The sequence below is a fragment of the Cervus elaphus genome, chromosome 5 (assembly GCF_910594005.1).
Source record: "Cervus elaphus chromosome 5, mCerEla1.1, whole genome shotgun sequence".
Lineage (NCBI taxonomy): Eukaryota > Metazoa > Chordata > Mammalia > Artiodactyla > Cervidae > Cervus > Cervus elaphus.
The window spans coordinates 101,860,957-101,884,485 of record NC_057819.1 but is presented as its reverse complement, the minus strand read 5'-3'; the positions used below and the strand labels follow the sequence as shown (position 1 = coordinate 101,884,485).

The 23,529-nt window shown below is 40.7% G+C and overlaps 1 protein-coding gene across 2 annotated transcripts in view; it reads left to right on the top strand.

Moving 5' to 3' along the window:
* Positions 1–3,160, top strand: part of MYH8 (myosin heavy chain 8) — a 28,423-nt gene extending 25,263 nt beyond the window's left edge. For both annotated transcript variants that reach the window (XM_043903855.1, XM_043903853.1), the window contains exons 36-40: positions 245–370; positions 454–624; positions 807–911; positions 1,456–1,551; positions 2,891–3,160. In XM_043903855.1, coding sequence (XP_043759790.1) covers positions 245–370; positions 454–624; positions 807–911; positions 1,456–1,551; positions 2,891–3,040 — 648 coding nt within the window. In that variant the 3' untranslated portion in view covers positions 3,041–3,160. The remainder of the gene's footprint in view (positions 1–244; positions 371–453; positions 625–806; positions 912–1,455; positions 1,552–2,890) is intronic.
* The last annotated feature ends 20,369 nt before the right edge of the window (positions 3,161–23,529 follow it).

Genomic DNA, 23,529 nt, shown 5'->3' with positions numbered 1-23,529 from the left:
TGACATATAATTGAAAGAGCAATTAATTAATATAGGCATTTTTGAACCTCACACATCCTAACACACAAATCAGATGGGCAATCAGGGAGACAGGGCAAACGTTGCAAAGGATTAACATTTTGCACGGAACAAATATTTAGTTTATGAAATCTTGCTATTAGGTCCCCTGCTTGAGCCAACAAGTAAGATTAATAAAATCCCAAGACTTACTACTAGTCTTATAAATTTCCACTACTTATAACAGAACACCAGCCTGATCAACACAAAGAAGAAACTGGAGAATGATGTTTCACAACTCCAGAGTGAAGTGGAAGAAGTAATTCAAGAATCACGCAATGCAGAAGACAAAGCCAAGAAGGCCATCACTGATGTGAGTAAATGAGCATTTGTTTAATGATACTGTGTGTTACCTGCTATTACCAGGACTATTGTATTGGTTTATTTACTAATTAGGCGGCCATGATGGCTGAGGAGCTGAAGAAGGAGCAGGACACCAGCGCCCACCTGGAGCGGATGAAGAAGAACCTGGAGCAGACGGTGAAGGACCTGCAGCACCGCCTGGACGAGGCTGAGCAGCTGGCCCTGAAGGGCGGGAAGAAGCAGATCCAGAAGCTGGAGGCCAGGGTGGGTCTCTCAATCTCTGAATCTGGGAAGGGAAAAAGTCACTCCCCTACCCTTCTCTCTTCTTGTATACTGATTCCAGTCCTTACCCTGGGGCTGAGGACATCCACCCAGTATCATCGGTAGGTCATGAGTCAATTAACATCCCCCAAGACTGACTATATAAGTATCTTTCTTGATTGTAGGTACGTGAACTTGAAGGAGAGGTTGAAAGTGAGCAGAAACGTAATGCTGAGGCTATTAAAGGTTTACGGAAACATGAGAGAAGAGTAAAGGAGCTCACCTACCAGGTAAGGGGAATAGTTTTCTAGAATATCCAGACTTCCTGCCCAAGGAAAACCTACTGACTGCATGACACTCAAAAATAGCTACACATTAGCTTGATATATATATATATATATATACATATATATATATATGGGACAAATCACACAATCACCTATCACAGGCACTCTCCTAAGCCACAAAAATCAGGAATACATTTAAAAATAGCATAAGTGAGGAAAGAATATAGGTTTCAAGGCCAGGTCAACTGGTATTGGCCTCTCTTACCTTTTAAACTCTGATAGGTTACCTAACACTAATCACCTGTAAATTCTACTCACCAGAGCAGGGAGGTAAGGATTAAAGAATTGTATAACTCTCTAACATAGTGCCCGTGCGTAGTAGACACTTATCAAGAGTGGCTACTGTTAATACTATGAAGGAAGCCTCAGAGTCAACCACATTTACCCCAGGCCCACCTGCCATCATATCAAAGTGATTTATGTCACCACCTATAGTATGTTTATTTTATTGGATTGAATGCAGACCATTTTTTTTTTAAACTTCCAGACTGAGGAAGACCGCAAGAATGTACTCAGGTTGCAGGACCTGGTAGATAAATTACAAGCGAAGGTGAAATCATACAAGAGACAAGCTGAGGAGGCTGTAAGTATCTTTAAGCCCTTGAGGGAAGAATAGAACTTCTCTGGGAACAGAAAATGTATTAAGAGAATGTGTTAATTAGAAAGAGACACTGATGTAAAGAACAGACTTTTGGACTCTGTGGGAGAAGGCAAGGATGGGATGATTTGAGAGAATGGCATTGAAACATGTATATAATCATATGTGAAATAGACTGCCAGTCCAGGTTCGATGCATGAGACAGGGTGCTCAGGGCTGGTGCACTGGGATGACCCCAGAGGGATGGGATGGGGAGGGAGGTGGGAAGGGGGTTCAGGATGGGGAACACATGTACACCCATGGCTGATTCATGTGAATGTATGGCAAAAACCACCACAATATTGTAAAGTAATTAGTCTCCAATTAAAATAAATTATTAATTTAAAAAAAAAACAGGATTATGACAAAAAAGAGAGAGAGACAAGTAAGAATATATCATTCTTAAGAGATGATATAAATTTTAATTTACTCCCAAATACTAATTATGGAATAAGATTTCAAGAGGAGATATTTTTATTATTAAGCATTTTGTAGGGGTTGGGGGAAAAAAAGAAAATTCCAAATAACCCACCTTACTTGATAGCTGCAAAGAATCTCCAGTAGAAAATCTAACACCATGATAAATATTCCTCTCCCTCTAGAAATGGGCAAAATCAAGTATTCCCAAAAGCCAAATAGAAATCTTTTACCCCAGCTGACTCCTTTATTCACTAACCAGTGTCATCAGCAGAGGCTTATCCCTGCACACTAGCTATAGCAAATTGGGCTGTGTTGGAAGGTTTTCCAGCTTCATCTTTCCTGGTTGTTCCCCATTCTTCCAGACACAACATAGTAGATAGGAGATAAGAAAAGTGAACTCGAAAGGGAGTGACAGAACGGAAGTAAGTCCAACCAATGGAGGGCATTACTTTCTTCCTAGCCCAATTTTTCTCCCATCTCTGTATGCCAGAGTCAAAACATATGGCCAAAAAAAAAAAATTAAGTGGCATTTTCCCAAAGTTATAGTTTGATCTTACATTTACTTTCTAACCTCTGTGACCATAGACAGGTCTCTTCCCCCTTTCCACACAACCCATACATGGTAAACTGATTTCACATATACATGGGTTGGGTGTAATGAGCCTTTCTCCTCCATTTCAAAACTGTTCCTTCTTTCATTCTTTAGAGTAAAAAAAGTAATTGAAGCTACAAGTTCGGTCTGGATTTGAAGTCAAATGTGACAAACAGACCATAAGAAAAAAGTATCAGAGTTGAGGAAATAATCCTGTTTCATGACAAGTGCAGTAAGAACCATGAAGTCTAATTCTAACAACTTCATTCTTAGGAGGAACAATCCAACACTAATCTCGCCAAACTCCGCAAGCTCCAACACGAGCTGGAGGAGGCCGAGGAACGGGCTGACATTGCCGAGTCTCAGGTCAACAAGCTGCGGGTGAAGAGCCGGGAGATTCACACAAAAGTCAGTGCGGAGTGAACATACCTGCCTGCTGCTGCCAAGGGCCTAAAGAAATGCACAAAATGTGCTACTTTGGGTCACTTGCTTTGTGACATTTATTCTCTTAATGTTGAATAAATAAAAACCATAGTGAACTGATACATTGAACCAGACTGTCATTTTTTTTATTTCCAGAATTACTTATTCTCAAACACGGTTCTCACCTAGCTGTTATCTTTTAAACAGTATATATGGCTTTGCAGAACATTCAGTGTTTGTACCTTTCTCACCACCCAGCATCCCCTTTCCCATCTCCACCTCCACCACACACACACACACACACACACACACACATTTATCTTTTGCAGGACTTGATTCTATTAAATCTCTCAAGATTGTTACAAATTGCTATGTAAAACACTCCCTGAGGCTACCCCTTCAGACAAGACCCAATTGTGCACCCACTCCACACACCTACTGTGTGCGGGGCACTGCTCTCAATTCTATGGTAACTGCCATGAACAGAGCATAGTTCTCGCCCTCTAGGAGCAATTAATATTCTATAGGGAGAAAAAGGCGGTGAGCAAACAGGAAGCTACGTAATGTGTCAGAGAAGTGCTGATGAGAAATAAAAAAAATAAGAGGGAGGCAGTCAGTGTTTTGTAAAGAGGAGTTGAGGAAGGCCTCTTTAATGAGAACACATTTGAGCAGAGACCTAAGGGAACCAAGAGTATTCCAGGCAGAGGAACAGAAAAATATGCGAAGGTATGAAGCAGAGGCGGTTTGGCGGGTCCCTGGGACAGGAAGGCGGCCAGCAGGGCTAGAGGAGGACCAGCAAGATGGGTACCGCATAAGAGAGGAAACCTGGGAGCCCAGAGATCACGCAGGGCCTGAGGGCCCCCCGAGGACATGTGTCTTTACTCAGAGTGAGATGGGAAATTTTTGGAGGGTTTTGAGCGGAGGAGTGATATTAACATGCCTGTGAAAGAATCGCTCTGACTGCTGTGTTGAGAGGTAGACTGAAGCGGGCAGAGCTGGAAACTGGGGAGACTAGTTAGGAGTCCACTGCAAAATGAAACATTGAAAACTGACAGTGGCTCAGGATAGAAAGATAGCACCAGGAGATGATGTGAAGCACATGGATTCTAGAGGTACTGTGTAGTGTACATAGGATTCCTGACAGATTGGATAGATGAGTGGGTCAGAGAGAATGAGAGAGAACTTCTGAATAAAGGAAGAATACTCATTACTTTGCCAACAAAGGTCCTTCTAATCAAGGCTATGGTTTTTCCAGTAGTCATGTATGGGTGTGAGAGTTAGACTATATAAAGAAAGCTGAGCACCAAAGAATTGATGCTTTTGAACTGTGGTTTGGAGAAGACTCTTGACAGTCCCTTGGACTGCAAGGAGATCCAACCAGTCCATCCTAAAGGAAATCAGTCCTGAATATTCATTGGAAAGAAAGCAGAAACTCCAATATTTTGGCCACCTGATGCGAAGAACTGACTCCTTAGAAAAGACCCTGATGCTGGGAAAGATTGAAGGCAGCAGGAGAAGGGGACAATGGAGGATGAGATGGTTGGATGGCATCACTGACTCGATGGACATGAGTTTGAGTAAACTCCGGGAGTTGGTGATGGACAGGGAAGCCTGGCGTGCTGCAGTCCATGGGGTTGCAAAGAGTCGGACAGGACTGAGCGACTGAACTAAACTGAACTGAAGACAAGAAAGATATAGTCCAGGATAAACATGAGGTGTTTAGTCTCTAGAAAATAAGGAGGAAATCAAACAAAAATGCAATCTAGACAAAAATTGTACCTGTGTATGCCTGTCCCTCTCCATCGTCTAACATCCACTCTCCCCTGCCTCCCAACCCTGTCAGCCCACACCTTTACAGTACAAAATGAACAGGCCACAATTTCATAAATGTCTAAAATTAATACAACAATTTAAAACAAGAAAAGTTTCTAAATATTCTCCTAAATAAAATTTTGGATCAAAGAAGGAACCAAAAGTAGAATCATAAAAACTTTGAAAAGTAAATGTAAGAGTAAATCTTTGTGACCTTGGTTTACACAAAGATTTCTTAGGTGCCAACACAAAACCACAAGCCATGAAAGAAAGAAAATGATAAACTGGACTTCACCAAAGTTTCTGCACCTTGAAAAACTCTATCAAGGAGAATGAAAAGAAAGCCACCAACTGGGAAAAAGTATCTGAAAATCAGATTCCTGATAAAGGACTTGTGTCCAGAATACAAACAGAAATCTATCTTCACTAAAAAGAAAACACATCACCCAATTTTTAAAGAACCAAAATAAGACAAACATTTCACTAAAGAAGATATACAGAGAGCAGACAGGCACATGAAAAATGCCCAACATCATCGGTCATCAGGAGAATAATAATTAAAACATAATGAGATATCACCGATACACCTATTACAATGGCTAAAAATCCAAGTGTTAACCAAGGGGTGGAGGAACTGGACCTCTCACACCTGCTAGTGATCATGTAAAACAGCACAATCACTTTGGAAAACAGTTTGCCAGTCTCTTAAAAAGTTAAGAAATTATCCATTTGTTCCAATAATTTCACTTTGATGTATTTACTCAAGAGAAATGAAAACATATGTCCACACAAAAACCTGAACACAAATATTCACAGCATATTTATCTGTAACAGCCCCAAACTGGAAACAATCCAAATAAGCATCAACAGGTGAATGGGCTAACACATCATGGTAAATTCACATAATGTACAGTAGCTAAGTTGTGTCTGACTCTGTGACCCCATGGACTATAGCAAGCTAGGCTCTTCTCTCCATGGGATTTCCTAGGCAAGAATACCGAAGTGGGTTGCCATTTCCTTCCTGTTCTAAAGAACAGGTGGGGTTCTTTAGCACTGAGCTACCAGGGAAGATTAAAATAAACTATTAACAAACACACACACACCACACACAAATGGATGGATTTCAAAATAATTTTGCTGAGTGAAAGCAGTCAGACCACAAAGTGTGTGGACTCCATTATTCCATTCATACAAAATTCTAGAAGCTAAAAATGAATCTATAATGGCTGAAAGCTGACCAATACAGAGATAGGGATAGGGAGGCAGGATTTATGGGAGGTACAGAAGGACAGTAGGACATATTACAAAGGCCCAGGAGAAAACTTTGGAAGACAAGGCACATGTCCATCATCTTGATTCAGATGATGGTGTCACAGTGTACACATATGTCAAGACTCTTTAAATATATATAATTTGTTATACATCAATTATAAACCCATAAGGTGTTTAAAATTTTTTACTGTGGGGGAATTCCCTGGCAATCCAGTGGTTAGGACTCCACTCTCTCACCGCCGAGGGCTCCAGTTTAATCCCTAGTCAGGGAACTAAACTCCCTAACATGTGAGGTAGGGATGGAGGGGAGCAAAAGAAGGAAATTTCATTATGGAAATACTGCAATTACAGTGCTTTGCAAAAATAACAATTAGGACACTCTATGTCTAACTTTAAAGCCAGGGTTAAAATTTTGGATAGGAATTGCATGTATTTACCAGTTTGGGGAAAACTGACTTATTTACTATGTTGATTCTGCCAATTCATGAATAAGTTCTGTTTTTCCATCTATTTATTCTTTGATTTCTTTCTTTCTTGTTTTATAGTTTCCAGTATACAAGTCCTGTACATGTTTTGTTAGATTTACATCTAAATTTTTCTTTAACTTTCTTTTTGTTTTTAAGCAATTGTAAATGGTATTGTACTTCCAATTTGGGGGCTCACATGCTTATTGCTAGCTTAAAGAAATAAAACTGATATTTGTGTGTGTATCTTATATCCGGAAACCCTACTGAACTCACTTCATAGTTCTGAGTTTGGGGGGAAGGAAGTTCTTTGGGATTTTCTACATAGACAATCACGTGCCTCAGAAAACAACCACTTAAAGTGAATCTAAATGAAAACTAAGTCCAAAATTACACAGTAAATTATGAGGAAAAAGTCTGATTGGGGTTTTATCTTAAAATCAAGACAAGACTTCACTGGTGGCGCAGCGGATAAGAATCTGCCTGCCAATGCAGGGAACATGGGCTCCATCTATGGTCTGTGAAGATTATACATGCCTCGAAGCAACTAAGCCTGTTCGCCACAATGCCTGAAGCCCACAAGCCTAGAGCCTCTGCAATAAGAGAATCCATCATGGTGAGAAAGCCAAGCAAAGCAATGGAGACCCAGCAAACCCAAAAATATATAATAAAAATAAAGTCAGAAGTATTGAAATAAATTTATTTGCTCTTGTACTTCACAGGATTTCTCCTGTAACTGCATCTCTGCTAACTCTTATAACAGAGTGAACCAGTGTTGGAGTCAGGAGGAAAGGGACATAGTTCCCACAATCTTGTATGATATGGCACCCTTTATGTTTGATTTTTGCAATCCATCATAAAGAATGTCTTTTGCAGCAACAACAACAACAAAAAGTGTGATGCCTTCATTGCCTTCCTAATCCTTTGACCCTAAACTTACTCTCTCCTGAAACACTTATTGGATCATCACCTTTGTCCATTTTCAGATCTTTAATCATTAACTAGTTCAACGCTGCTGCAACACACTGGAATTGTTTTGCAAAATTCAAGCAGATTTCTAATACCACTTTTATCAACTTCAGGAAATTCTGTAAGTTTTGCCGTATTTGTCATTTTATTTTGCAATCATGCTGCATTGACTATTGTATGTTTCCAACACCTGATGATCAGCATGATCACATACCACAATGAGGAACACAAATCTGACTCTATATTAGATCTGTTTCTTTTACTTCAACATTTTGTATTCTATAGGTTTTGCTACAAGATAAGAATGTTTCCTGTAGCTTGAAATATATAAGATAGCCCACTCTCAAGGCTCTGACCTTCAAGGGTATAATACTTTTCCTTTTGTATAGAGATGAAAAGTTGCAAAACAGAGAATAACATTTGTCTTTTGGAGGTTGACAGGAACATCATGACCTGACCTACGTGGACAGCTGCAAGAACAAAGAATTCCAACACCAAGAAGTTTGCAGCAACCAACACACTCCCTCCCCTTTTAGTATAAAAGAAGCCCAAATTCTAACTCAGGTAAGATTGTTCTTTGCAGTACTAGTCCACTACCTTCTCAGTTTGCTGACTTTCTGAATAAAGTCACTATTCGTTGCCCCAACAACTGTCTCTCAATTTATGGGCCTGTCACGTGACAAGTAATATGAGCTTGGACTTGGGACAATCATTAATGAATACATTTTATCTATGCAATATCATTACAGTGGAGATAGTAATGACAGGCACTGCACTACAACAAGCCTGAAAACATCCAGAGCCTTTGCTCAGGAAGTCTATTATATGAATTTCATAAACACATGTGCACAAGTTTACTAGAATACTATGATGTAGAACAAGAGTTAATATCATGATAAGAATTTCCATAATCTAATAAGCTGTAAAGTCAGAACACAAAACCATGCTTACAGGCTGATATCCCAACTGTGTATTTATTTAAAAACATGTTTTTTTAATCTAAAAAAATGTTTGTGTTTACAAACATAGGGGGAAGAAGTGTAAAAGGACTTACACCCAATCTAGGTAGAGATTACCTCTATGTTAAAATCTTAGGAGTGATTTAAATTTTTCCTTCAGTAAATTTGATTATATTTTTCCATCATTCTACAATATGTACCTTAGTTTTGAAATTGTTTTAAAGGTTCTTTAAAAAAAATACAATAAATAAAAGGAACTTGCTTCTTAAGATGTCTTCATATCAAGTTCTCATCAAAGACATGGGTATAACTGACAAAAGAAAGGTGAAGAGGAGTGGGTCATTTGATGGATGAGACCATTAACACAACTGCTAAAAGCTGCTGCCTTTCATCCACACTCTCGCTGAGGATTAACATTCCAGGGCTAACACAACAGCTGTCAGTGAGCAAACTTAAATTCTACCTCCTGGCTGTGACAGAGGTTTGGATGCATGTTACACACACCAGTGTCCCCAGGCACCTTCACTGTGGACTTAAGTGGGTCACATTTTCCTAAGTAGGAAGCAGAAGAATCAACTGTGGGCAGATGGAAAGAACCTTACTTAAGGGTGGAATTTACCAGCCTGATTCCTCCCTCCTGGCTCCAAGCCCCACCAAGATGCTGCTTCCGGAGCCCACAGAGAGAAAAAGAAAACCTCTTTGCTGATGAAGAAGAAAAATATCCCCCTTGGGGAACACACACCAAACATGACTTTTCTTAGATTACAGTAGCCTGACCTTCACAAGAGGTTGCACTACTTTCTCAGCTCCTCACAGAAACTATGGCTTATGGCTTTCACTCTGGGAAACTGAGGAACAACACAGTGGGAGCCCTCAAATTATTAAAAAAAAAAAAATCATTAAGAGCTTGGATGGGAAAGGTGGTACCTTCTGAGAAACAGATTCAAAAGTTTTTTTCTAGCATATTCAGAAAAGTAATTCAATTGACACCCACAATATTTAGTACCCCAAAATGGATTTAGCTTATCCTAGGTATATGGATAAGCAATGTAATAACATGCCTATAAATTCACTGAAAAACTTCAAATGGAATTTGACGATTTGAGAATGTTCAAAAATCTCCTTGAGTCCCAGTCACCAAGATCCAGGAGTTCGAATTCCCTCGCTACGTCTGATTTCACACCCTCCTCTTACCACACACAGTTACTCTCTGGAATCACAGAGAGAATGATGAAGGCCTACTCTCTCACATACTCGCAAATACAACACTCACCAGCCAAGTTCCACCACAGGTTCCAGGCTGGTTCCAACAATGGCAGCATTGCTTCAGCCTTTCCAGAAGACGTCCTGGAATGCGAAGTCAAGTGGGCCTTAGGAAGCATCACTACAAACAAAACCAGTGGAGGTAAAGGAATTCCAGTTGAGCTATTTCAAATCCTAAAAGATGATTGGATGGCATCACAGACTCAATGGACATGAGTTTGAGTAAACTCCGAGAGTTGGAGATGGACAGGGAGGCCTGGCATGCTGCAATTCATGGGGTCGCAAAGAGTCAGACACGAATAAGCAACTGAACTGAACTTCAGCCTTTCCTTCCTCCCAGGATGCCCTCGTGCGCACTGGAAATGAACTCCTCACTTCTCTGGGAAATTGAAACCTGATTTCTCCCCAGATATTATTGAGGGCTTCTCTCCAAGTCCAGGGCTGCTGATTTTTTCATGTGTTTTCAATGCTGTGTTCCACTCACCTACCCCTCACTAGATCTTAAGCTTTCTGAGAGAACAAAGTGTTAATCCCTGATGCCTGGAGCAGCGTCTTTATAAGCCATTTGTTAAATGAAGAGCAGGTGTTAAATTGTTGTTTGAAAGAATGAAGCAAAGCTGAGTAGAAAAGGAGCAGATGAGAAAGAATAAAGAGATGGAGCCAAAGCAAAATCAATACCCAGTTGTGGATGAGACTGGTGATGGCAGCAAGGTCTGATGCTGTAAAGAGAGCAATATCGCAAAGGAACCTGGAATATTAGGTTCATGAATCAAAGCAAATGGAGTGAACATTGACATTTTAGGAATCAGTGAAATAAAATGGACTGGAATTTAACTCAGATGACCATTATATCTACTACTGTGAGCAAGAACCCCTTAGAAGAAATGGAGTAGCCCTCATAGTCAATAAAAGACTCTGAAATGCAGTACTTGGATGCATTCTCAAAAGTGATAGAATGCTGTTTATTTCCAAGGCAAACCGTTCAACATCGCAGTAAACCAAGGCTATGCGCCGACCAGTAATGCTGAAGAATCTGAAGTTGAACAGGTCTATGAAGACCTACAAGACCTTCTAGAACTAACACCCAAAAAAGATGTTCTTTTCATTATAGGGGACTGGAATGCAAAAGTAGGAAGTCAAGAAACAACTGGAGTAACAGGCAAATTTGGCCTTGGAGTACAGAATGAAGCAGGGCAAAGGCTAAAAGAGTTTCGCCAAGAGAACACACTAGTCATAGGAAACACCCTCTTCCAACAACACAAGAGAAGACTCTAAACATGGACATCACCAGTCAATTCTGAAATCAGATTGATTATATTCTTTGCAGCCAAAGATAGAGAAGTTCTATACAGTCAGAAAAAACAAGAATGGGAGCTGACTGTGGCTCAGATCATGAACTCCTTATTGCCAAATTCAGACTTAAATTGAAGACAGTAGGGAACACCACTAGACCATTCAGGTATGATCTAAATCAAATCCCTTACGATTTTACAGTAGAAGTAAGAAATAGATTTAAGGGACTAGATCTGATAGACAGAGTGCCTGATGAACTATGGACAGAGGTTCATGACATTGTACAGGAGACAGGGATCAAGACCATCCCCAAGAAAAAGAAATGCAAAAAAGCAAAATGGCTGTCTGAGGAGGCCTTACAAATAGCTGTGGAAAGAAGAGAAGCGAAAGGCAAAGGAGAAAAGGAAAGATATACCTATTTGAATGCAGAGTTCCAAAGAATAGCAAGGAGAGATAAGAAAGCCTTCCTCAGTGATCAGTGCAAAGAAATAGAGGAAAACAATAGAATGGGAAAGACTAGAGATTTCTCCAAGAAAATGAGAGATACCAAGGGAACATTTCATGCAAAGATGGGCTCAATAAAGGACAGAAATGGTATGGACCTAGTAAAAGCAGAAGATATTAAGAAGAGGTGGCAAGAATACACAGAAGAGCTATACAAAAAAATCTTCATGACCCAGATAATCCTGATGGTGTGATCACTCACCTAGAGGCAGACATCCTGAAATGTGAAATCAAGTGGGCATTAGGAAGCATCACTATGAATAAAGCTAGTGGAGGTGATAGAATTCCAGTTGAACTATTTCAAATCCTAAAAGATGATGCTGTGAAAGTGCTGCACTCAATATGCCAGCAAATTTGGAAAACTCAGCAGTGGCCACAGGACTGGAAAAGGTCAGTTTTCATTCCAATCCCTAAGAAAGGCAATGCCAAAGAATGCTCAAACTACCTCACAGTTGCACTCATCTCACACACTAGTAAAGCAATGCTCAAAATTCTCCAAGCCAGGCTTCAACAGTACGTGAACCATGAACTTCCAGATGTTCAAGCTGGTTTTAGAAAAGGCAGAGGAAGCAGAGATCAAATTGCCAACATCCAATGGATCATCGAAAAAGCAAGAGAGTTCCAGAAAAACATCTACTTCTGCTTTGTTGACTATGCCAAAGCCTTTGACTGTGTGGATCACAACAAACTGTGGAAAATTCTGAAAGAGATGGGAATACCAGGCCACCTAACCTGCCTCTTGAGAAATCTGTATGCAGGTCAGGAAGCAACAGTTAGAACTGGACATGAAACAACAGACTGGTTCCAAATAGGGACAGGAGTACGTCAAGGCTGTGTATTGTCACCCTGCTAATTTAACTTATATGCAGAGCACATCATGAGAAACGCTGGGCTGGATAAAGCACAAGCTAGAGTCAAGATTGCCAGGAGAAATATCAATAACCTCAGATGTGCAGATAACACCACCCTTATGGCAGAAAGTGAAGAAGAACTAAAGAGCCTCTTGATGAAAGTGAAAGAGGAGAGTGAAGAAGTTGGCTTAAAACTCAACATTCAGAAAACTAAGATCACGGCATCTGGTCACATAAGATCATCCCATCACTTCATGGCAAGTAGACACAGCAACCCTGACAGACTATTTTTGGGGGCTCTAAAATGACTGCAGATGGTGACTGCAGCCATGAAATTAAAAAACACTTGCTTCTTGGAAGAAAAGTTATGACCACACTAGAGAGCATATTAAAAAGCAGAGACATTACTTTGCCAGCAAAGGTCCATCTAGTCAAAGCTCTGATTTTTTCTAGTAGTCATGTATGGATGTGAGAGTTGGACTATAAAGAAAGTTGAGCACCAAAGAATTGATGCTTTTGAACTGTGGTGTTGGAGAAGGCTCTTGAGAGTCCCTTGGACTGCAAGGAGATCCAACCAATCCATCCTAAAGGAAATCAGTCCTGAATGTTCATTGGGAGGACTGATGCTGAAGCTGAAACTCCAATACTTTGGCCACCTGATGCGAAGAATTGATTCATTTGAAAAGACCCTGATGGGACTTCCCTGGTGGCCCAGTGGTTAAGAATCTGCCTTGCAATGCAGAGGATGTGGGTTCAATCCCTGGTTGGGGAAGTAAGATCCTACATGCCCCAGGGCAAGGAAGTCCATGTACTATGAGGAGCAACAAAAGAGCCCATGTGCTGCAAGCAAGACCCTACACAGCCAAATAAATAAATTAAAAAAAAAAAAATTCTTTAAAAAAATAAAAAAAATAAAAAAAAAGAAAAGACCCTGATGCTGGGAAAGATTGAAGGCAGGAGAAGGGGACAACAGAGGATGAGATGGTTGGATGGCATCACCAACTCAATGGACATGAGCTTGAGTAAACTCCGGGAGTTGGTGATAGACAGGGAGGCCTGGCGTGCTGCAGTCCATGGGGTCACAAAGAGTCGGACACAAATGAGCGACTGAACTGAACTGAACTGAGAGGGCCAGCCCTCAACAGAGAATAAGGAAGAATGCATGGGTGCATGCTTAATCACTCAGTTGTGTGCAATTATTTATCACTGCATGGACTGTAGCCTGCCATGCTCACTATCCATGGGATCTTCCAGGTAAGATACCTGAGGAAATGGTTGCCATTTCCTTCTTCAGGAAATCTTCCTGACCCAGGGATTGAACCCACATCTCCTGCATTTGCAGGTGGATTCTTTACCACTAAGGCACTTGAGAAGCCCTATAGGAAGAATAAAGCTAGCTTCATAGTAACAGCTGGCATTTAAAACCCTATATCCTTAACTGCATTTGCAAGACTAACTATCTGGCCCCTAGCCACTTCTGCCACTTCCTTCCTTACTACAGTATCCCTGGTTCCTTTCCTTCCTTCCCCACTGACCTTTATTCTGTTCCTGTGCAGCCCAGCTCCCTTCCCACAGAGCTTGCATTTGTTTCCTCTGCCTGAAATACTGTGCCTGGTTGAAATTCTCCTGGCCTGCTCCTTCAATAAGTGTCTGCTCAAATATCACATCTTCAGAGAAACCTTCCCTGATTGATCTATTTAGACACCACACAGCTACTGTTTCCTTATCCTAATTTTTCTTTCCTTCAGAGATTTTATCACTAATTGACACTTGATAGCTGTTGTCCCCACATACACACACTAGAATAGAATTTCGAGGAGGGCAGACTTTGCCTGTTCTGTTCCCTAGCACTTAAAATCTTCTCAGCGTGTGGTAAGTCCTCAGTGATGGTTTGAGGAATAAACAATTGAATGAGCATGTTATAGTTTTAAAATTAGCAGTTCCACATGTGATTTTTATCACTATCCTGGCTTGGTGACAGATCTCAGCTGGTTTCATTCAACCTCATCTTTAGTATCATACCCTCAACAACCTTTTGGGTAGGGTGATAAATTTATCTGAGTTTGCCAAGGACTGTCCTGATTTTAAAACTGAAAGTCTCAGGAATCTCTTCAAATCCAAGCAAATTAGGAGAGAGGGTCACCCTGCTTGGAGGTATCCAGGCTTCATCTTCCTTCTTTTGATTTATTGTTGTATGTGGTGTTGAGGGGGAAGGGGTAATTTAAGAATGTTCTGAGGGGATTCCTTGATGGTCCAGTGGCTAGGATTCTGCACTTCCATTGAAGGGGATGTGGGTTTGATCCTTGGTCGGGTAACTAAGATCCCGCATGCTGCACAGAAGAGAGAAAAAAAAAAAAAAAGATGTTCTGTGCCATATGAAGAGGAAATTGGGTGGGATTGGAGGACTGAGCTAATGAATGCATCATAGGCTACTTTTTGGAAGTGACACAGAGTGGGTGAAACCATGTCAACAGGCAAGCCTGAGACTCAGAAGCCAGGAGCTTTCTATAGAGAATGTACCCAGTCAGCCCTGGAAGTCAGGACAAGGTCTTCTATGTTGTTCTTTCATGTCTTTTTTGTTGTTGTCTGGTAAGGCTCACCAGCTGTGGTCAGCTGTGTCACTTCCAAAAAGTAGCCTATGATGCATTCATTAACTCAGCTGTCACAAGAAGCCCATGAGTTAGGTATTATTATTAGCCCCATTTTATAGATGAAGAAACTGAGGCCCAGAAAAGTAGAATAAGTTTTGCCTTATTGCCCAAATGCACACAGTTTAAATGGTGAAGTCAGGATGTGAACCCCAGCATTCTGACTCTCAAAGTCCACTCTAAGTCACTAAATTATCATGCAGATTTTAACAATGTAAATATACATTTGGGCTATGCCCAGCAAAGTTTTTGATCATGGTTTAGAAAAATGTTTTTATTATAGAATAAAATGGTATGAATTTTTAAGAAAAAAAGTTATTAATCATGAACAACAAGGTTCTACTGTATAGCACAGGGAACTATATTCAATCCTGTGATAAACAATAACAGAAAAGAACATGAAAAAGAATGTATGTGTAACTGAATCGTGTTACTGTACAGCAGAAATTAACACACTGTAAGTCAAGTACAATTTTAATCAAATAAAAATTTTAAAAAGTAATCAATCATGCTTTCCTTTGTTCTAATGAGGCTGTAAGCAACTGAAGTAATCAAAGCACAACTAATAGACATAAAAGGTCAAATGGTGGAGACCCTAAACTCTCACAGCCATCAGTCAAGGTTATGAGGCCAGACTGAGGGAGGTCTTCAGTTTACTGAGCTGACTAATTGGTAGAATTTCTTCTCTGGACACAATGTTCCCAGGCCATGAACACATGCTCTCCAGGATGTTTTTGGAGAAGGATGCCTGGTTTGTGTGTAATTCTGAGAAGTGTGCATAATTCTGAGAATGTTCGTGTCTTACAGGATCTTGCAAAGCCAGAAGCAGCTGTCTTGTAGTGAAAACACAAACTGGACTTGTTCTAGTTCCCACTCTGCCACTTACTAGCTGTATGACTAGTCACTTAATCTTGCCAAGCCTCAGTTTTCCCACCTGTAGAACTGATAAATCTATGTCCTCATTGACTAAAGGAAAATCAATTTAAACAATTCTCTGGATAATCTCCTATCAACTTTTTGTTTTGCAAAATTGAAGTGCGTAAATGCTAGCAGGCAGAAGGTAATGTATTACACTGGGCTTCCCGGGCGGCACTAGTGGTAACGAACCTGACTGCCAATGCAGCAGACCTGAGAGATGTGGGTTTGATCCCTGAGTCAGGAAGATACCCTGGAGAAGGAAATGGCAACCCGCTATAATATTCTTGCCTGGAAAATTCCATGGACAGAGGAGCCTGGTGGGCTACAGTCCTTGGAGTTGCAAAGAGTTGGGCACAACTGAGCACACATACACACACTGGATAATCTCCTATCAACTTTTTGCTTTGCAAAATTGAAGTGCATAAATTCTAGCAGTGCGGAAGATTATGTGTTGCACTTGAAAGTGTTCTGAACTAGCACTCTTGAATCTGAGAGTTGAATGGGAAAAGTTCTGTTTAGTTAATTAAGATTAATTAGGTAACCTGTCCGGAACCTCAGTTTCTGAATCTGTAATGTCAGGGTTCAATTAGGTAATATTCAAGGCCCCCTCTAGGTCTGCAAGCTAATATTCTCACTCAGTGTTTTTAATTAGGTGATTAAATATAAATTTGTATCCTTCACAAATGTACCTGTACTGTGACTTTTGCCCAGAAATTTCTGTTCCCGGCGGCAGGGGATCTTCTCACTGCTTTGTGAAATTTCATCTGTTACATAAGCTTTTAGATGGTTGTGAGGGGTGAGGGTGATCCTCATATTAGGACAATTAATTGCCCTTTCTTCTCAAGTAGCCCTCCAAGCAACGACCTTGATTACACTTGCTTCCTGGGCCTCTCTAATTGGCCCTGCTACTGCTTTCTCCATCCAAATCTGCTTTCCTCTGAATGCACCTCCTATAGTGATTGGTGGAGAGATTTGCTCCCAGGGAAATCAGGAAAACTTTTTCCTCCTCCTTGACACCTGTCATTCCTTAATCCTAGCCTTCAGAGCTTCCACCCCCACCATCCTGCTGACATTCATGTCAGGATCACCTCTGTGACCAACCCAATGCCCTTTTCATGATCCTCCTTTTCACCATCTTGCCTGTAGAGCTTTTTATTATATCCTCTCTCTTGAAAACACCACTTCCCTTGAGTTATTTTGACACAAATAAAGTCCCTGTCACTTTAGAGTTGACAAAATGATTTTGTAACAAGACTAGAGAAAACCCTCATGGACAGAAGAGTCTTGAAGTTGGGAGAGATGGAATGATGCTGTGGGTGTGAGCTATGGACTGCTCCAATTTAAAAAATAAATTCGTATTTCCCCCCTTCAGTGGTTTGCCATTTCCTTCTCAAGGCAAATAGATATTACTTGTATGTTTAATATGGACTTCCCAGGTGGCACTAGTGACAAAGAACCCACCTGCCAATGCAGGAGACATAAGGGACGTGGGTTCCATCCCTGGGTCAGGAAGATCCCCTAAAGAAGGAAATGGCAGCCCACTCCAGTATTCTGGCCTGGAGAATCCCATGGACAGAGGAACCTGGCAGGCTACAGTCCATAGGATCACAAAGAGTCAGACACAACTGAAATAACCTAACAGATAGGCATGTTTAATAAATATATTGAGTGGATTTTAAGATATTAATATAATGTGGGGTAGGGCCTCAAGAAATAAGTCTTGAGCTCAGAGAGGTCTTATATTGGCAAACATATTCCTTTCACCTCCTAGGGTTCTCTTTTATTATTTTTTTTGGCCTGGCCTACGTGTACGTGTGTGTGTGTGTGTGTGTGTGTGTGTATTTACTTTCCTGCTTAAAAACCTTGAAACATTCTCCAGTCATCTCAGAATAATACCCTGGTTCCTTCCAGGGGCATCAGAAACCCATCACAGACAAGCCCAGCGCACTTCTCCAGCCTCACCTCCGTGTTACCCCCAACACTTCCCTCTAGGCTTGCCCAGTCCACCTTCCTGAAACACCTTTCCTGAAACCTTGTTTCTAACCACAGTCCCTGCAATCCCCCACGATCCCTAAGCCTGCAACCTCCTCCCTGTGCTCTAAAATCTCCCTCCTCTAAGAGAGTAGAGGATAGAAGAAAAAGTCAGGCCTTGGAATCAGCCACCAGGGATGCCACTTCTGGCTCCATTGTGTACAAGCTGTGGGGCCTTTTGGTCAATCGCTTAACCCCCTTAGGCCTCAGTTTTCCATGTGGACAATGGGAATAATAATGATTATTAGTAGTACTTAATAATATAAGTAATATAACACCGTAAGGCTTACAGAGAAAAATAAACATAATAAAGCATACAAAATTTGTGACCCTATGGACTATAGCCCACCAAGCTCCTCTGTCCCTGGGATTCTCCAGGCAAGAATATTGGAATGGGTAGCCATTCCCTTCTCCAGGAGATCTTCCTGACCCAGGGATTGAAGCCGGGTCTCCAGCATTACAGGCAGATTCTTTACCATCTGAGTTACCAGGGAAGCCACTGTAAATTGGAAATAATTATAAAAAGTATTATTATCATCATCTCCACAGTCACCAGCCCCTTCGGATCTCTCTCCTCTTCCAAAGTGGTATCGTATCATTAGTAACAACTCTGATAATATTTTACATACACAACACACCTTATGGATTTCAAACACCTTGTCCATACATCTAATCCACTGGGCAGCCCACTCATCTTGGCTCTAAAGTTTACCTTGGAAAAATAAATTGTCCTTTTGTGTCTCTGTCCTCTCTTCCCATGTCCGTTACCAACCATCTCCTTTGGGCAGAGTCCCCGTTTCATGTCTCCATTCCTCAGTACGCCAGCACTCAAAAGTGCTGGGCTTGCAAAAGTGAAAGGTTATAGGCATTGGCTCTACAGCCGGAGAGGATTTGAATCCCATTTCTGCCACTTGCTAGTTGCATGGCCTCAGGCAGGTTACTGAAACTCTCAATGGCCCAATTTCTTCAGCCATAAAATGGGGATGATGTTAGCACCTACCCCCCAAAACTATTACGAAGCGTAAGTGAACCAATATGGATAAAGCCTGGGTGCGTAGTGAGTTCTTAATAAATATAAACTCTTACTCTTAAGTGAGACTCAGTCTGATTCCATTCTTTTCCACTTTATCACTCCAGCCCTCTTTCAACACAGATTCCCCATGAATTGTCTTGATTGGTTTATTCACAGGAACATTTACTGAGCATCTGCTACATACAAAAGAGGCTGTCCCTTGAATAAAAGCAGCTGTGTTTTTGCCTGATCGCTCTCTGTTGCTTTGTTCTGGGCTAAATGTTGCTAAGAAACAGAGACAACTCTATGGACTGCAGTCTTCAGCCTTCTGTTCTCGTTTTCTTGAGCAGGGAGTAAGAAGGTGTTCCAACAGTACATCACTAGTTAGAAGGTTCTTCATGATTCTTTACTGGTAGGCCTCTCAGATTTCTTACCATGCTAATATTTATGGTGAATTTCCAATAGCAGGGAATAGAGTTGGCCACATTTCCCAAACTCATTTAGCCATAGAACCTTTTATTTCACAGTTTCTCTCAGAATCAGCATTCTGTCAAATCTGCTTTAGAAAATGCTTTGTGGAAGTTTTATTCCTATCTGCTTCTTCCTCTGCCTACAGTTTCATTTTCATTAATGCACACTGTCATTTGGAAATGCCTTACTTACATGAGACTACCCACTGGAAAACTCGGAGAAGGTGATGGCACCCCACTCCAGTTCTCTTGCCTGGAAAATCCCATGGATGGAGGAGCCTGGTAGGCTGCAGTCCATGGGGTAGCAAAGAGTCAGACATGACTGAGCGACTTCACTTTCACTTTTCACTTTCCTACATTGGAGAAGGAAATGGCAACCCACTCCAGTACTCTTGCCTGGAGAATCCCAGAGACGGGGGATCCTGGTGGGCTGCCATCTATGGGGTCGCACAGAGTCGGACACGACTGAAGCGACTTAGCAGCAGAAGCAGCAACCCACTGGAAAACTAGATAATTTTTTTTTTTAATTTAAGTATAGTCGATTTGGGCTTCCCCAGTGGCTCAGGGGTAAAGAATACGCCTGCAATGTAGGAGTCACAGAAGATGCAGGTTCAATCCATGGGTTGGAAAGATCCCCTGGAGGAGGGCATGGCAACTCACTCCAATATTCTTGCCTGGAGAATCCCATGGACAGAGGAGACTGGCCAGCTACAGTTCACAGAGTCGCAAAAAGTCGGACACAACTGAAGCAACTTAGCACACAGGCACGCATAGTTGATTTACAATATTGTTTTAGTTTGGGCTATATGGCAAAGTGATTCAGTTATTTTATTTCAGATTACATTACAGTATAGGTTATTACAAAATATTGAATATAATTCAATACACATTGATCATATACAACATAAACAAGTCAGACTGTATTACTGCAAATGGCTCTAACTTCTAAAATGTATGGTTATTCCTACATATTCAAGCATCACTTCTGTTTCAGCCAAAAAAAAAACCCATGCAAACATAAGAGTTGTCACATAGACTACACATTTTCATTAGAACTTTACAACTTTTTTTTTTTAATTTAAGCCTGCTCTTAATTTTGTAATGGGGGGCTTCCCAGGTGGCTCAGTGGTAAAGAATCCGCCTGCCAATGCAGGAGCCACAGGAGATGCAGGCTCAATTCCCAGGTCGGGAAGATCCTCTTAAGAAGGAAATGGCAACTCCCTCCAGAATGCTTGCCTTGGAAATCCTATGGACAGAGGAGTCTGATGGGCTACAGTTCATGGAGTCACAGAGTTGGATATGACTGAGAGGCTAAGCACAGCACAGCAGAAATCATCACATTAAGTTGGAGTAAGCCAGACAAACATCATGTGATATGGCATGTACGTGAGATCTAAAAAAAAAAAAATGGATACATACGAACTTATACACAAAACAGAAATAGACCCACAGACCTAGGAAACAAATTTATGGCTACCAAAGAGGGGAATGGAGGGAGAAAAGAATAAATTAGGAATTTGGGATTAACAGATATACACTACTATATAGAAAATAGATAAACAAGGATCTACTATACAGCACAAGGAACTATACTCAATATTTTGTGATATAAGGGAAACAAATTTGAAATATAAATACACATATGTGTGTATATATGTATGTGTGTATGTATATATATATATAAAACTGAAACACTTTGCTATATACCTGAAACTAACACAATATTGTAAATCAACTATACCTCAATTGTTTTAATGTTAAAAAAAAAAAAAAAAAAGAATGGATGTGTTAAATGGCCAATATTATGTTTTGTGGAAATTTCTGAGAAGAGATACACACTATCTCATTTACAGTCCTTGGTAAAGGAGACGTAGTTAGTATCCATGCTATCGATCACCCATTGCTTGACAAATCATCCTGTATCTTTGCCCTTCACTGACCTTCTCAGCACACTCTGCCCCAGTTCTACTCAGCCCCTAGTACTCTCTAAGTCTCAAAGATCTGTGTCCAACGTCAAAATCCCTACGCAGCTGACTTGGCATTACACAGCCTCCGCTGGTCATTTATCCAAGTAACTTAACAAGAGTGAGAGATCAGTGCTACGACGCATTTACATCTAACGAGTAAATGGTGATCCCCAAATATAGCCAAGCTAGAGCGCTGGGCTTGCAGATTTGGGGGTATAAAGGGAGCCTGGGGGGGTCACGCTTCTGAAACCACTTTGACCACAGCATCGCGAGGTAAGTGCTCGCAAGTGCCCACTTTTTTACTCTATGTCACTCTGATTATACCTGATTAGGTTACCTGGAGAGAAGAAGAGAAAGCAACACAGTAGCCTTTGCTGAGGACCTAGTAAGTGCAAGGAACTGTGTTAAGGGCAGTACAGAAGACAAGATGACAAAGCCTTTCGAGAAGTTCTACAAGGAGTAAAAAGACAAGAATATAAGCAATTATGAGACCAAAAAAATTAACTTTCAGGATATGAAGCTTAACACAATGCGTACTTACCCCTCTAATTGTTTAGGTCAATATTATAACATGCAGTCAGCAAATAAACATGCTTATTTGTGATATCTCTTCTGCAATTGCCTTGAACTATTATTTGAAATTTTTTTGATCATTTAAATGTTTTTCTTATGTCAGGATTTCTGGCAGATAATTGTGGGAAGAAATCCTCTCATGCATTTTACCCATCTCAGAATGCATACTTAGTCTGCTTATGAATGACTGGTTTCCAGATTGCTCTTGCACGGTGTGCCGGTGGACTTTGGGCTGGGTCATGTCTGACCCTGCAGGAGCATCCCTCAGAAGAGACTTGTGAGGCTTTGATTTCTGGTCACCATCTTCACCAGAAAGCCTCCTGTCATACATTCACAGAGCTAAGAGGAATCTTGAGATTTTCTGGTCTGTCTCATTTGACAGAAGGAAACCAAAGCCCAAAGAAATTACAACAGCTACTTTACAGAACTGGCATTAGAAACCTAAGGTTCTGCCTCCAAGTCTGGTTTCTTTTGAACTGAGGATTCAAAATAAAATACTTAATCATTTAATTGTTTCCGGGAAAATGTGGGAGAATTTTAGGACATAGCTGGAAATCTTTAAAGACTCATAAAAGAAAAAGATAAAAGGAGGCAACCAAAGTAGTAAAGCAAGTGTTGAAATGTCTCTTTCTACCTAAATGGTATTTCATGACATGATTCCCTGATTCTATAGAAGCACTCTATGGTAAATGGGAAGTGGAAGTCAGATTTTATATGGAAAATTATTCAGACTCTTAACGATACCTTGAGATCTTCATGTAGGTTATAAACTTGTGGACTGAGATTCCTTAGTCCCAAATAAGTTATCAGCTGATGTACCTGCATCTTCTTCAAGGGAATATAGGATATTTAAGAGAGTGCCCTTCCTAGACCTCTTAAAGAAGTCTTGCCTATAATTCACAACTTTTCTCCCATTGATAAAGAACTCAACTAACTGATCTAAAGATTCAGGTAACAATCTGGATGATTCTTCCTCTTCCTTTCTTCACTGATCCCTCACAGGCCCCTATTCTCAGCCAGAAGCATCATCTCTGTAAATCCTCTAACATTTCATTTAGACTCTTACAGAATTTGCATTATTCTTCCTTGTTCAAGGATTTATTTAATCACTTCTCTTACTCCTTACCATATTTTGCATTCTTTTAGAGTAGAGACTGTCTTTATCCTTTTTTATACCTGCTTAAGGTGCTAACTCCTGGAGAAAGAAATGGCAACCCACTCCAGTATTCTTGCCTGGGAAATCCCATGGACAGAGGAGCCTGGGTGGGCTACATTCCCTGGACTTGCAAGAGTCAGACATGACTTAGTGATTAAACCACCAAGGAGCTAACATGGTACTTGGCACACAGAAACGATACTCAAAAAAATTGTTAATCAATATTGTAATTAACCAATTATTTAAAGAATGATGACTTAACCAAAAGGAAAATGGAAAATTTATTTCCATCCAACACCATCCACTGTGTACCTACTTAAAAGTAGC